General features: G+C 38.5%; 1 protein-coding gene across 8 annotated transcripts in view; it reads right to left on the bottom strand.

The window, feature by feature from the left end:
• The window catches only part of FAM178B (family with sequence similarity 178 member B), a 211584-nt gene extending 196715 nt beyond the window's left edge, over window positions 1-14869 (bottom strand). For 3 of the 8 annotated variants that reach the window (XM_056813060.1, XM_056813063.1, XM_007475888.2), the window contains exon 1: window positions 1445-1571. Coding sequence is in view for 3 of the 8 variants with exons in the window: in XM_056813064.1 (XP_056669042.1) it covers window positions 4549-4582; window positions 5048-5088 (75 nt within the window). In the remaining 5 variants the exon portion in view is untranslated. Of the gene's footprint in view, window positions 1-1444; window positions 1572-4548; window positions 4583-5047; window positions 5095-6140; window positions 6325-14635 lie in introns of those variants that run through there. The other 5 variants (XM_056813064.1, XM_056813065.1, XM_056813059.1 and 2 more) reach the window with 4 other exon arrangements.
• Window positions 14870-16699: the final 1830 nt, after the last annotated feature.

Genomic DNA, 16699 nt, shown 5'->3' with positions numbered 1-16699 from the left:
TTTCAGTTTTTCAGTTTCAAGTAATCAATGTTACTATCTTTTTTATCTTTTGTAGTTACCTCTACATCATGTTTGGTTAAGAATGCATCTCCTAGGGTCAGCTACATGATTCAGGGGTTTGAGAGCCAGGAGGACATGGGTTCAAAGCTGGTCTCAGATACTTCCTAGCTATGTGACCCTGGGTAAGTCATTTAACCCCAAGTGCCTAAGCCTTACTGCTCTATACTTATCAATTCTAAAACAGAAGGCATCAGCTTAAAAAATGAAGAAAATACATTGGGTCTTTCACTGGGACCATAGTGGAAGCTTTTTCAAAATGGTAGAATTTATCAGAGCTTGAGCTCCAACCCAAGAATTAGGGCTTTGTGGAGGTAAACCATATAACTCTATACAGATGTTAGCTGCTATTATTATTATTATCCCATGAATATAAACTCCTAGAAAGCAGGAACTGTATCTCTTTATATCTTTGTCTTGATATTTCTCTAGGTCTGTTTCTCATCTATGAGGGAATTGGACTAAGTAACCCCTTAGGTCTATCCATTCAAATTTGTGATCCTAATTGCATTTGAGTTATAAAATTAGGTCCAAGATTAGATGGGGGGAGTGGGGCAAGGCATTTTTAAAGCAACACTTTTGGGCATTTTACTTAATGTCATGAACAACATTGCCTATCTGGTAAAGTCTATGGCCCTCTTTTCAAAATGTTTTTAAATGAATAAAATGCAGGGAATTACAAATAAAACCAAATCTATTGAAATAGTTGTCAAAATATGTATTTTTAAAGTTCACAGACCCCAGATTATAGAAAGCATTTGAGTTAAGCTTTAAATGATGCAAAATTAATTGGAAGGGAACTAATTATTGAAATGCTGTGAGAGCAAGGCTTTTTAGAGGTATGGTTTTCTTAGCCTTTATTCCAAGCACCTAGTTCCATATTTTATACATAATGTCAGCTTAATAGAGGTTTCCTAAATTGAAAAAAGTATTGAATGAAGGAGGCAGAGATCACAAGATGGGAATAGGGAGAAGGAGGTGGCAACAAGGTAAGGATGGGAATGGAGAGGAAATAGAGGGGAAGAAGTTAGGAAGCTAGAAGGTTGAGATGAAAGACAGGGAAGGAGGTGGAAGGGAGAAGTAGAAAGAGAGGGAAGGAGGATGGAGAGGGTAGGAAGGGAGGACTAGAGGGAGAAAGATGTTGGGAGAGAAGAGGCAGAAGGGGAAGAAGAGAACTGAGAAGTTTGGAGGGAAGGAGGCCGAAGTGAAGGAGTGGGAAGGGAGGATGACAGGGCACAATATGGGAAAGGAGAGGAGGTAGCTTGGGCAGAATGGGAATTATGGGAAGGGAGAGGAGTCTGGGAGGGTAAGGAGATAGGGAAGGGAAAGTAGACCAAATGAAGGTGAAGACGCAGCGAGTCTAACAGGGACACATGCTCTTCCTTACTTTCAGAGCCTGGCCTGCGGAGTCCGAGGACTGGTTCCGGCCCCAGAAGCCCCAGGGTCTCACCTGTCCCTATCCCCTCCTCTCCGACGGCTGCCCCAACCCCTGGGGTTCCACCGTTCGCTGCTGCTGCCCTACCTCTCACCACGCGCACACTATCACTCGCCACGTGCACAATTCCTCCCTCCACCCCCAACTCCCGAAAATGACGCCTCAGGCGCCCCCCACCCCCACCTCTACTAGTTGTTGCACCCCGCGGAAGCTGCCACATGCTGGAAAGCCAAAGTCTGCTCAGGTCTCTTTCCCGGAGCTTGGAGAAGAGTCTTCATTGGAGCCAATCAGGCAAGTGACTCAGAGTGTGTGTATGTTAGAAAGGCTTTGGGGTGTCTTGGATTAAAGGCTAGATCTGGAGTCAGGAAGGCGGGGAACTGATTTACTAACAATATAACCCTGGGCAAGGCTCATAATTACCTTGATGGGCCTCAGTCTACTCATCTGAAAGCAGGGATAATAATACCAATGGTACTGCCTCCCCTGATTATTGTGGAGGCTGAAATCAGATCATGTACCTGGGAGCTCTTTAAATGTCAGTTATAATTCTTACTCTTGGCCCTGACTGCTGTGCCCTGCCCCTCCCTCCTTTCTACCACCCAGTTTGGCACAAATTGGATGACTGCCATTTCTACTTTTCAAAAGTCACAGTCGTGTTGGTGAAAGAGACTGAGTCTGGAATCAAAGAATCTGGGTCAGAATCTTTGCTTTGCCACTGACTACCTTCATGACCTGATAACCTTGGCCTTATCATGCACCCCTCACTCTCTCTCATTCCCCAGATCCAAGAGGAAGCCTGATCTTGTCATTGCTATCTCAATGACTCTAATTCCATCTTTGTTCAGGCTCTCACCACTTCACACCTGTGCTATTGCAATAACTTCATAATTGGTCCCCTGCCCTTGGGTTTCTACCTTAATCCATCTTCCACACAATGAGAAAGTGATTTTCCTAAAACAATTCTGACCTCACTCAGAAAACTCCAGTGATACTCCAATGCCTTTCAAAATTTTTCAATTTTTCACATTTCATTTTTTAAATTTCATTTTTTTTTTATCAAACTCTTACCTTCAATCTTAGAATCAATACTGTGTATTGGTTCCAATGCAGAAGAACAATAAGGATTAGGCAATGGGGGTTAAGGGACTTGTCCAGGGTCATACCACTAGGAAGTGTCTGAGACCAAATTTGAATCCAGGATCTCCCATCTCTAGGCTTGGCTTTTAATCCACTGAATCATTTAACTTCCCCCTCCATTTCACTTTTAAAGCCCTTCACAACCTGACTCAAAGCTGCCTTTCAAACTCCATAATCCTTCTGGCACTCTGAGATCCAGCCAACACAGCCTTCCTCTTGCTCCTTTTATTTTTAATTTTCATTTCCAAATTTTCTCCCTTCAACTCCTCCCCCACATTAAGAAGCCAATCAATATTATACCCAGTACATATGTGAATTGCTATTCTTTACACAGCATGCCCATCTCCAATTTCCTTCCCCATGCCTGAAATGTATTTACTCCTTACTGACAAATTCTTTCTTTCCTTGGACACTCAGCCCAAGTCCCCCTTTCTCCAAGAAGCCTTTCTTGAGCCCTGTTTTGTTGTTAGTGCCCTCCTCTCATGTTTGTATTTATTTTGCATATCATTTATATTAGGATGATCAATTAGTCACAATACCAGGAACAGTAATGGACAGGGGGCTACAAATGTAAAACTGAAAAGCAACCCCTTCTCTCAAGGGACTTGGATACAGCTAGGGTTTGGGGGGAGGGCAACATGTACATATGTAAGTACAGGGTAATATATGAAGTATAGACCGTCCACTATAGACTTTTTAAAAACCTTACCCTCCATCTGTAAATATTAAAATTAATGTCAATAATAAAAATATTATATTTTAGGAGATTTATTAATGATCATTAGAAATCAAGGAATAAAGAGGATACAAAATAAAGACCACATGCCCATGGCTGATTAGCCCATTTCAAAATCCTGACATTTAGCTTACCACCACCACCATGCTAGCTGCAAGCCCAAGAAAGAGTCCAAGAGGGGGCAGCTGGGTAACTCAGTGGATTGAAAGCCAGGCCTAGAGATGGGAGGTTCTAGGTTCAAATCTGGCCTCAGACACTTCCCAGCTATGTGACCCTGGGCAAGTCACTTGACCCCTATTGCCTAGCCCTTACCACTCTTCTGCCTTGGAGCCAATACACAGTATTGACTCCAAGACAAAGGTAAGGGTTTTAAAAAAAAAAGAGTACAAGAGGACCACCCACTGGCTAATATCCTCTGTCTACAGGAAGTATATAACAATAGGAAGTCAGTGGGCTCCTAGGAAATGTAGTTCTTTTTTTAGGGTAACAGATTTTCAATTATACATTCCCCCTGAGATCCATGGAAGACTAGTCTCTCCAATGGATCTTATAAACACAAACAACTTTGAAATTACAATAATTTGAGGATAAAAGGAAAAGAGAACAAAACCAATGATTGCTAGACTCATTGACAAAAAGTCAGTTAGGGGGCAGTCCCCTTTCAGCATAAGAGTATATATAGAAAACAAATGCATTCAACCCCACACAGTTCAAATCACCACATCCCAAAGTTCACTCTGGATCTTCTGGTGCAGCTTGTGGTCTGTGGAGGCATTTTCATGGTGCCTTCCCCAAACAGTTCACTTTCTAGATTCAGAGAGGTAGCATGTTTCTTAACCTAAAATTACTCTCAAAAGAATTTGAACTTTGCATTTTAGAATAATAATAATAATAATAATACATTCTCCCCTGAAGAGGGTGTTGAAAAACACAGGGATCACTTAGAAATGCATGGCTGAGTTATGAGGTATATGAATCAATTGGCAAGAGAAATCAAAAACATTTAAAAAAACAAATAAAAGAGAAAATAATTTGTGGATGAAATACAGACTATCAAAGCCTTATGTGTAAAATTCTAAGTAAAAGAAAAATAAATTTGTAACAAGTCCTTGAATCAGGACCCAACTAAAGTAATTTCTATCCCACAAGTCTGTAGTACAAAATGTAATAATATTTCACTTACCCATGTACAGCCAAGACTACAGGAAGTTTCCATACTATAAGAAAGAAAAGGGACTAGATTATAGGAGCAAATGGGAGCCAGGATGGAGCCAGAATAATTGATGTCGTATATTTTATATAGACTGTGTGGTACAAGGAAGACCTGCATTTAACACATGTTAAACAACCACAACCTTGAGTCTCACACATAATTAAGTCCTTGTGCTCTTTGTGCAGAATGTCATCAATCCATTAGGATTGGTTTGGTCTCTTTGACCTTGTGCTCTATTGGCACTATGCAAGTAGCATTGTGCTTCTTTGGCACTGTGCAATGGCTCTCTTTGTATTCCCTTCTCCTGGAATCAGACAGAATCATTAAGCAAAGTCCCATAAAACTAAAATAGTATATTGCACATACAAGCAAAAACAATAATAAAAGAGTTTTTTTTCAAAAATATATAGCTTACAATCATTGACACACTGTGTCAGCTAAGGAAGGGTAGAGTACAAAGGCTTCTTACCCAAAAAAATGAGATCCACGTCCTCCTTCAAACTTGGCCATGATCCACTGTGAGTGAAAAGCAAATTATTTTCACAAAATAACAGTTGTTGTGTTTTTTTATAAAGAACAGTAATACAACAGGTAATGCACATTCAAAAAGTATCAAAATCCCCAAAGTTATAATAGCCCATTTAATTACAATAGCAAATAAACCCACTATAATTAGGATTTATATGAGACGGCTGTATGACACTTTAAAAAATCTTAGAAGCTAATGAATACTTGTCACAAGTTTTTCAGGTGTAGCAATGTTTCAACCTTGGCTGAGATATTTTTTTTTAATCTATTATTGCCATCATTACAAAAAATGTGGCAGAGGAGTCAAGAAAAAAACCAAACCTCTGAACTGTTCATATTGGGTCTAAAAATGTCACCAAGAATTTGGATCATTCTGGTGGAAGGTTATATATAATAAACTGAAGAGTTACAAATGAGATATGCTCCCTCTTGGGAGCCATCCAGGGGTACCATGCCCTGGCATCAACTTCCCAGCTCCTTTGGTATAAGACAGTAATGTTCCATCATTCACATTTTTACAAATGAGGGAGGTGGGGATTATAACTGTACTTTACTTCGGCTACTAAAATGGACCTTACCTCTTGTTACAAATAACTCAGAGGCAGGCAAAATAATCACTCAGAGTTGTTGAAAAAAGAATCTAAAAATCATGACCAAAGACCCCTTAAAATCAATTTTAGATATTTAGCTCATTAAATTTTCCAAAGGTTATTATACAATTGTAGCCAGTTTTTATGAAGTTCATTCATAATCTATTTGACAATTTACAAAGCTAAAATAGAAGAAAAAAAGCTGTTTTTAATGGGCTTATTCAATAATATTTGTTCAGTATAGTTATAGGGAAAAGGTAACAATATAACAATAGCTAAAACATAGTAGATTAAACTGATTCAGTGTAACAGAATAGTATTGAATACATTAATATATGAACTTAAACAACAAAATTAAATCTTAAAGCAGACAATCATCAAAATACAATAAAATACAGAGACTTTCATAAAACAGTGTAGTCTGAAAAGGCTTAAAATTTTCACCTCCAGTTTCTTTAAAGTTCCTTTCTCTATACATCCAGATTCCTTTTGTCATATTTTTTTGACTCTCCCATAGTGAAGGAGAATTCCTCAATGAACATGGTGAGGAAGAACCCCAAAATGGATGAATCTTAGAGATTTGTAAGGTCCAAATGGCAAAGGGTTGTAGGAAGATGAGTTTTCTCCCCTGAATATTAGACAAGATAAACAAAAGGATTAGTGCACTCATGAAAAAATATCCTAAAGCTGGAAGCTGTTTGAAATAGGTAATGCATTGCTCTTTCATAGAATGAGCCATGCTTGTAATTTACTTACTGTTTGAAAGAGTAACTTCCTTCTTCTCTTCCCCACTGAGATAAAACACCAGTTTCCCCAGCCATGTGGAAAGGGAGTTAGGAGGCTAATTGTTGCCTAAGGAAAATATACCCCAGTTTTTAACCAGCTAGTTTGTGATTCTGAAGACACAGCTGCAACTACCAGCAACCCAACAGGACTGGGGCTGGGGCTGGGTTGGGGCCAGAGATCATAAGGAGGATTCAAGAGTAGGAGCAGGAAGTATCAGCAACAGCAATGCCAGAGGCAGCAGTAAGGAACTGAGGAACATGGGCTCAAGCAGATGGGCAAGAGAAGTGGCTTATCTCTTCTTTGCCAAAATTCCCCTGGCTAAAAATAGCTCAGCTAGTAGGGAGGGCAACTGGGGGAAAAAGTACGGAAAGAAAAAAAAAGAAAAAAGCAGCAGCTCCAAAGAAAGGGTGGGTGGGGTGGGCAAAAAGCCTTGGCAGGAGAAACATGGCTTAAAACTTATCTAGGCTATCTTTTAAAAAATTGAGAGTTTTTCTCATTCCTTCTGGTTGCCAAAAATATAAAAATTAAAATTAATGTCAATAATAAAAATGTTACATTTTAGGAGATTTATTAATGATCATTAGAAATCAAGGAGTAAAGAGGATACAAAATAAAGACCACATGCCCATGGCTGATTAGCCCATTTCAAAATCCTGACAGTTAGCTTACCACCACCACCATGCTAGCTGCAAGCCCAAGAAGGACCACCCACTTGCTAATATCCTCTGTCTATAGGAAGTACATAACAAATGTAGTTGTTTTTTTAGGGTAACAGATTTTCAATTATACACATCTTAGCATCAATTCTTTTTTTTTAAACCCTTACTTCCATCTTTGAGTTAATACTGCTTATTGGCTCCAAGGCAGAAGAATGGTAAGGGCTAGGCAATGGGGGTTAAATGACTTGCCCAGGGTCACACAGCTAGGAAGTGTCTAAGACCAGATTTGAACCTAGTGTAAAAATAGACTTGAATCCAGGACTTCAATCCCCAGAAATCCTTGCTCCACTTCCCCAGAATGCCCTCTAATCTCACTGAATTCTCACCTGGGCTGAGGGCGAGATGGGATATTTAAACCTGGTTGTGAATAGGCTCGGTCCTCTTTTTACTTCCGTTTTGGAGCACATGTGGCTCTCCACCTAGCAGGCAAGATGTGAGTGGTTGTGTCTAGGCCTCTCTCTCTCTGGCCTAGACATGTGCTTTTCTTACTTGTATATTCTTAGGTTCTCAATCTTAAATAAACCTCTAAAAAAATAATACTCCTTGCAGAGAGAAACTAATTTCTACCTGCCTCAGCTTCCCCTAAATTTTAATCTTTACACTAGGAACTCCTGTCTCTAGGCCTGGCTCTCAATACACTAAGCCACTCAGCACCCCCCATAGTATCAATTATAAAAAATAAGAGTGCCGAAGGCTAGGCAATCAGGGTTAAATGAATTGTCAAGGGTCACATAGCTTGGAAGTATCTGAGTACAGATTTGAACCCAGTATGTCTCATTTCCAGGCCTAGATTTCTATCCACTGTACTACCTAGCTGATCTAACTAAATTCTTTGAGGCCCAGAACTGTTTGATCCTAGCACTGTGCCTGTCAGAAACTTAATGAATGCTTATGGTGATATCCAAGATCCTTTACAATTTAAAATCCTATGACCAATATTATTAAATACTAAATGCAGGTAGCTAGGAAGCTAGGAAGCTAGGAATCTAGATTGAGAGCCAGGCCTGGAAACTGGAAGTCCTAGGTTCAAAACTGGCCTAAGGCCATCAAAGAACTCCTTAAAAAAAATCCCCAGGGCCTGATGGATTCACAAGTGAATTCTGTTAAACATTCAAAGAACAACTAATCCCAATATTATACAAACCATTTGACATAATAAGCAAAGAAGGAGTTCTAACAAATTCATTTTATGACACAAAGATGGTATTGATTCCAAAGCCAGGCAGGTCAGAAACAGAGAAGATCTACAGACCAATCTCCTTAATGCATATAGATGCAAAAATATTAAATAAAATACTAGCAAAAGGACTCCAGCAAGTGATCATGAGGGTTATTCATTATGATCAGGTAGGATTTATACCAGGAATGCAAAGATGGTTCAATATTAGGAAAACTATTCACATAATTGACAATATCAACAAGCAAACCAACAAAAATCACATGATTATCTCAATACATGCAGAAAAAGCCTTTGACAAAATACAACACTAATTCCTATTGAAAACACTAGAAAGTATAGTAATAGAAGGACCTTTCCTAAAAATAATAATCAGTGTATATTTAAAACCACCAGCAAACATCATCTGCAATGGAGATAAATTAGAAGCCTCCCCAATAAGATCAGGAGTGAAACAAGAATGCCCATTATCACCTCTATTATTTAACATGCTACTAAAAACACTAGCAGTAGCAATTAGAGAAGAAAAAGAAATTGAAGGTATTAAAATAGGCAATGAGGAGACCAAGCTATCATTCTTTGCAGATGATATGATTGTCTACTTAAAGAATCCTAGAGAATCAACTAAAAAGCCAGTTGAAATAGTCAACAACTTTAGCAAAGTTGCAGGATACAAAATAAACCCACATAAATCATCAGCATTTCTATATGTTTCCAACACATCTCAGCAGCAAGAATTAGAAAGATAAATTCCATTTAAAATCACCCCAGGCAATATAAAATACTTAGGAATCTACCTACCAAGACAAACACAAGAATTATATGAACACAACTAGAAAACTCCACACAATGAAAACTAGCTCTAAACAATTGGAAAAACATTAACTGCTCATGGATAGGACAAGATAACATAATAAATATAACAATTCTACCCAAATTAATTTACTTATTCAGTGCCATACCTATCAAACTACCAATAAACTTTTTTACTGAATTAGAAAAAAACATAAAGTTCATCTGTGTAAACCTTAAAATTTCTTAGACTTATAAATGTTGGAAATTTCACCATTGGGAAATTTCATACTTGAAAAATTTCCTACTGATAGTCTATTGGAATGTGAACCCCCCTTGGCATGGGAGGGTCCTCCTCCTCCCTTCTTAAGATTACTTTAGGACAGAAACCTTTTGCTGAACAATGGAAAGGGCTTTGACCTATGCTTAAGCATAGAACAGGAAGCTCTTTGAGTCATGATTGATTTTAGAATTGATACAGTAGAGATAACTTGGAATGACAGAACCAGGTCTTGGAAAATACAATTTCCACCCTACTTAGAGTAACAGGATTTAGGAAGGGCTGCAGCAAAGGATCAAGATTTAATTATTTGAGAATATGACCTTCAACAGACATGTGCAAAGCCACAGACCTCTGGGCGGTCCTGGGTTAAACTAGAACCACCATTGGCACAGGGGAGACATTGACAGTGATTGGTAGATGTGAGAACTGAGGGGAGGGAACTTAGATGGTTTCCTTAAAGATAGCGGGGTCTGAGGAGAGAAGGGGAGGAGGTTTTGCTCTGAGCGAGGTGGCTCTGAAGAGGTTCGAGAGGTTTTGCTCTGAGAGGTTGTGCTCTGAGAAGCTTGCTCTGAAGGAGGCTGGAGGTGGAGGCCCCTGAGACTGTTTCTCCATTTTGGTCACGTGAGTGATAGGGACTGATCTCTTTTTCTTTACCTCAGCTATCTAAGGGCTTGGGTCTTTGGCCCAGCCTAAACAGAGGGGGTATTTAAGCCCTATTCCCTTCTCTCCCTCTCCCTCTCTCTCTCTCTCTCTGTCTCTCTCTCTCTATCTATCTATCTCTATCTCTAATACCTTTCTTCCTCCTGTTTGTAATTGAAAACTCCATAAAAGGTTGACTGCTGACTTGAGTTTTCATTTAGGAATTACATAGCTGAATTCCTTGGCAACCTTAAATTAATATATATCAGTCTTTTAAGGTGATTTCCTTGTCACATCTGGAAGAACAAAAGATCAAGACTATCAAGGGAAATAATGAAAAAATGTGAAGGAGGGTGACCTAGCAGTACCAGATCTTAAACTGTACTATAAAGCAGTGGCCATCAAAATAATATGGTACTGGCTGAGAGACAGAAGAGAGGATCAGTGGAATAGAGTTGGGGTAAGTGACCTCAGCAAGACAATCTATGATAAACCCAAAGATCCCAGCTTTTGGAACAAAAATCTACTATCTGACAAAAGCTGCTAGGAAAATTAAAAAAGCATTATGGGAGAGATTAGGTTTACAACCTACACCAAGATAAACTCAGAATGGGTAAATGACTTGAATATAAAGAAGGAAACTATAAGTAAATTAGGTGAACACAGAATAGTATACTTGTCAGTCTTTGGGAAAGAAAAGATTTTAAGACCAAGCAAGAGTTAGAAAAAAATTACAAAATGTAAAACAAATAATTTTGATTAGATTAAATTTAAAAGGTTTTGTACAAACAAAACTGATGTAACCAAAATTAGAAGGGAAGCAACAAATGGGGGGGGGGGGAGATCTTAGACAAAGGTCTAATTACTCAAATATATAAGGAGCTAAATCAATTGTACAAAAAAATCAAGCCATTCCCCAATTGATAAATGGACAAGGGACTTGAAGAGGCAATTTTCAGGTAAAGAAATCAAAACTATCAATAAGCTCATGAAAAAGTGTTCTAAATCTCTTATAGTCAGAGAAATGCAAGTCAAAACCATGCTGAGGTACCACCTCATACCTAGCAGATTTCCTAACATGACAGCAAAGGAAAGTAATAAATGTTGGAGGGGATGTGGCAAAATTGGAACATTAATGTATTTATTGCTGATGGAGTTGTGAATTGCTCCAGCCATTCTGGATAGCAATTTGGAACTATGCCCAAAGGACTTTAAAAAACTGTCTGCCCTTTGATCCAGCCATATCATTGCTGCATTTAGATCTATAAAAATTAAAATTAAATCTCAAATAATAAAAAAATAATATTTTAAGGAGGTTTATTTAAATTATCATTAGAAATCAAGGAATAAAGAGGATGCAAAATAAAAATCACGTGCCCATGGCTGGTTAGCCATTTTCAAAATTCCCAGCTTATCCCATCGCCGCTGATTGCTGCATCATGCCCAAAGAGGCAGAACCTCAACGCCCCCTCACTTATACTCTGTCTACAGGAAGTATATAATGACAGGAAGACAGTGGGCTCTCAGAAAATGTAGTTCTTTTTTTAGGGTAACAGATTTTCAATTATACAGATCATCGAGGAAAGAGATCATAAGGAAAAAGACTTGTACAAAAATATTTGTAGCTACACTCTTTGTGGTGGTAAAAAATTGAAAAATGAGGGGATGCCCTTCAATTGGGGAATGGTTGAACAAATTGTGGTATCTGATGATGATGGAGTACTACTGTGATCAAAGGAATAATGAGCTAGAGGGATTCCATGTGAACTGGAAAGACCTCCAGGAATTGATGCAGAGTAAAAGGAGCAGAACCAGGGGAATGTTGTACACAGAGACATACACCGTGGCACAATCAAACGTAATGGACTAGCAGCAATGCAATGATCCAGAAAAACACAGAGGAATTTATAAAAAAGAACACTATCCACATCCAGAGGAAGAACTGTGGGAGTGGAAACACAGAAGAAAAACAACTGCTTGATCACATGGGTCGATGGGGATATGATTGGGGATATAGACTCTAAACAAGATATTTGCACCCTAGTGCAAATAGCAATAATATGGAAATATTCTAAATTAATTCATTATTAAAATTTTCCAAATTAAAAAAAAATAAACTGGCCTAAGACACTTCCTAGCTGTTCCCTGAACAAGTCACTTAACCCCCATTGCTTAGCCCTTACCACTCTTCTGTGAAAATTTGATTTAGCTATTTCCTGTTTGTAACAATGAAGATACTTAGTTTAACAAAATCAGGAATGTCTTGGGAACTCTAATTACTCCACCCTACTTAGACATACTTTAGGGAAAGATAAAGTTGTAATCTCCTGATTGAACAATGAAGGTACTTAGTTCTCACCTTATAGTGAAGCTAGAACTTTAAGCTAAGTCTATTTTTAGATCTTAATACAAAAAGGTATTAAGTGACTATAAAGGTTAAATTAATCACAAAAAGGTCAAATAACTCACAAAAAGTGAACTTAACAAAGAAGTGTTAAGTAACTCTAAAGATATAATCAAATCAAAGAAGATGAGAACTAAAAGTATGAGCAGTCCTGGAGAAAAGCCTTTGATATGATTGGTAGATGTGAAAATTTAGAGGAGGAGACACAAGGGTGAAAAGTCTATATATTTGGGATTTTTGCTCTCTCTGGCACCTCATTGGCAGTGGAGAGTTAGCTGAGATCACCATGCTGAGCCTTCTGGCATCTTAGCATGGCTACAAGCTATTTGTCCAGTTCAGTGGTGAGTTTCTGGATGAGTTTCCTCCTTTACTTTTCCTATTTTATTGCCTTAGAAGCCTCTAATCTTCTTCAGAGACCTAGAGGCGGGAATTTTAAACTCCTCCTGGCACAGGCCAGGCAGGAGGAATCCTATATCCTCTTCCCTCCTCCTTAAATTCCTTCCCTCTATATTAATTAAATTACCATAAATTTCCAGACTGATTTGGGTATTTTATTTGGGATTTTCCCTGGTAATCAATTAAATCTAGATTTTAAGTCACAACCCTAAAATTATCTTGACACTTCTGCCTTAGAATTGATACTTACTATTGATTCTAAGATGGAAGCTAAGGGTTTAAAGAATAAAAATTAAAAAGTAAATGCAGGCTGCATTACATTTAGGGACCACTTGATTTTTCTCACATAGAGCCAATTCCTTTACCAAATGATCTTTCCAAATAAGCTATGGTTCCCTGCATATTCAGATACTCTGGAGCTGTGGTCACAAAAGTTCATAACTCATCATTTCAGTACCAAGAGCTGTTCTTAGAGGGGATCTTGTCCCAGTCTGGCCCTTGCACCCTGAAGAGGAAGGACTTAATGTATCAGGTGAAATTCACTGGATCCAGATCCCATATGAGAATTTTTATTCTTTTTTTATTTTTTTTAAACCTTCTGTCTTGGAGTCAATACTGTGTATTGGCTCCAAAGCAGAAGAGTGGTAAGGGCTAGGCAATGGGGTTCAAGTGACTTGCCCAGGGTCACACAGTTGGGAAGTGTCTGAGGCCATATTTGAACCTAGGACCTCCCATCTCTAGGTCTGGCTCTCAATCCACTGAGCTACCCAGCTGCACCCCCCCCCCCATATGAGAATTTTTAATTGGGTTTAATATGTATAGACTAGCAGCAACGAGGTGGCACAGTACATAGAGTGACAGGCCTGAAGTCAAGAAAACTTATCTTCCCAAGTTCATATCTGGCTCCAGATACTTACTAGCTAGTGGGACCCTGGGAAAGTCACTTAACTCTGCCTCAATTTCCTCATCTGTAAAATCAGCTGGAGAAGGAAATGGCAAACCATTTTAGTAGCTTTGCCAAGAAAACCCCAAAAGGGGTCATAAAGAATCAGATATAACTGAAACCACTGAACGATAACAATAAATTAATAGATTAGAGATAGTTTGTGGACCTATGATTTCATTGATACAGTGAACCCTAGTTTGAGGAAACTCTTATCAATGCAGGTTGGCTCCTTCTCTTCAATTTACAGTCTTAGAGAATTCCCAGGAGCACCAGGGGGTTAAGATAGCCAGTCTGTGCCAGAGAGAGGATTTGAACTCAGGTCTTTCTGGTTTTTAGGCCAAATGTCTATCTACTTCCTTACTGCTGCCTCATTAATATGGGTAATGAAAATAAAATAAAGCTCTAGAGAATAGCAGGATATCAAAAACCATAGAAATACAGGATAAAGTAACAGACCTAAGGAATGCATATTAAAGATCACACCTTGGCACAGGTGGCAAACTCACCCCCATCAGCAAAACTCTGAACCACATTAAAATATAATTGAGAACTGTTTAACAAAATAAGAATACAGTATAACATAGAGAATGTTAAATTATGATTTTCCAAGTACACTTAGACATATAAAACCTCTTTCACCCATATGTGGCAGCAGAAATCTGTTCCTATTTGAGTTTGACTCTACTGTGTAGACTGTGTAGACTGATTGGGTTTCCAGAATCACTCCCCTGCCACACACACATACACAAAAAAATTCCTAACTATATTCAAAGATGTAATTGGAGAAAATTTCTTACCTAGGACAAGAAGAGGTCACTGGAAAGAATGCACAGGACTGTCCCTTTCTTCCCAGAGAGGAATCCAAACATTCAAGTCTTCTAAGACATCATCAAACTACAAAAACAAGGAAAGAATTCTTTAAGCATTTAAAAGGAAGAAAGAGATTTCTCATTTAAAAACACTAGTCAGAATACTTTCAGGAGAGTCAGCAGAGCTGGAACCAAGATTCCCCAACTATTTTTGGAGAAGACCAGGCAGCAGTAGAGAACAGAAAAGGGGGCTGGGTTTGGAATCAGGTTTGAATTCTGACTAGGATTTCTGGATCTTTTTGTCACTGTAACAACCAGCAGCTGGCACCAATGTAGCAAATCAACCAAACCCAGCCGCTGCCTTACAGACGATTCTTCCAAGGACAGTGATAGAACACAGTGTTTTCCTCCCCTCCAGTAACTTCTACTTTGGAAACAGTTTGCACCAAATTAAAACTGTTTTATCCTTGATGAAATTGGGCTACAAATTGTTTCCTAGTAGCCATAGCCTGGCTATCGGCATTCATTCTCTCCTTTGAACGTCAAAGTAAAGTCTTGGATATCTTGTTGTCTTCACTCCTCTAAGGAATGAGTTGGTTACAAAAGTGGCACTCAAGGCCCTGGGGCATAGGACTGAGAACTGGGAGATGGAGGAGGGCAGGGGCTGCACTCAGTAGGCCTGCAGAGCTAGGAGAGTATGCTGCAAGAGAAGGGCAGAGCTGCTATCAAGAGAAGACAAAAGACTACTCTGTAGGTTAAGCCAGGGGGATAGGGAAACTACTCACTCTGCAGGCTTGGTTTCAGGCAGGAGCTCAGCATGGCAGGACAAGGCTATTCAGTTGGCCAACGGGAGGCAAAAGTGAGCCCAGCAGGCCAGGGTGAGTAGGCATTAGGTACCTCGAAAGTCTAGGGAATATGGTTAAAGGCAGGCATTCAGTTTTCAGGCTAGGGGGTCAGTTGAGAGGTTTAAAGCAATTTGAAGCAATCCATGCTCTTATTCCTCAAAGAAAAAAGGGAAAAAATCTAAAAAATCAAAGAGAACTAAAAAACCCTTTAAAACAAACAGAAATCAGCTGAAACAGAAATGGAATAAAGCAAAGTGCTGATGCAATTTGAAGAGAAAAAAGCTATAGAGCAAATCAAACAGCTGAAGTACCCAGAGTAGCTCTGAAAGAAAAAGGGAGATATGCTCAAATGGATAAATGAAACATCTAAAGAAATAAAGTAAGAATCAAATGGTAAGAAAAATCACAAAACCAAAGAAGAGCTTATAAAAATGTTTTATTTATTATTTTTATCTCCGAAGAAGCTAAAGAAGCAAAAATAAAGAAAATGATGATATAGGGAATATTCTAGAAAACCAGAAATCAATAGTAAGCTAAAACTTACTACCACAGGAAACAGAATTGTAAGCAATGCAGACTAACTAGATAAACAGTTTCAGAAAATACCATAGTCTCAAGGATTACTGACATCCCAGAATCCCTAGAAAATCAAAAGGACTTAAGCCATATACATATATATATAATACATGCTCTATATATATATACATATATATATATATCAACAAATGGTCAAAGAGTGTCACAAAATTATCTAAAACAAGCAACAAATTGAAAAATCCACAGGACAATCATAGAGTCATAGACATAAAATAATAATAGCTAATATTTATATAGCACCTACTATGCACTATCTCATTTGATTCTTATAACAACTCTGGGAGGTAAATACTATTATTATCCTCATTTTACAGATGAGGAAACTGAGGCAAACAAAGTTTAAATGATTTGTCCAGGATCACACAGGTAGTAAGTGATATTTTAACTTTGGTCTCTCTAACTCCAGACCCACAGCACTGGGTAACCCAGGTACTTTTTCAAAGCCATTTGTCATTCTAGTCCTTCATTTTATAGATAGAGAAAATGAGGCCCAGAGGGAGCAAAATGACTTGTCCAAGGTCATAATAAGTGGTAGAGATAATATTTTAATTTAAGGTCTGTAACTCCAAATCTAACATCATTTCCACTGTACCATATTGTCTGTACCTCT

The sequence above is a fragment of the Monodelphis domestica genome, chromosome 1 (assembly GCF_027887165.1).
Source record: "Monodelphis domestica isolate mMonDom1 chromosome 1, mMonDom1.pri, whole genome shotgun sequence".
Taxonomy (NCBI): Eukaryota; Metazoa; Chordata; class Mammalia; order Didelphimorphia; family Didelphidae; genus Monodelphis; species Monodelphis domestica.
Note: the sequence above shows the minus strand (reverse complement) of the source record. Positions and strands in the feature narration are given on the sequence as shown.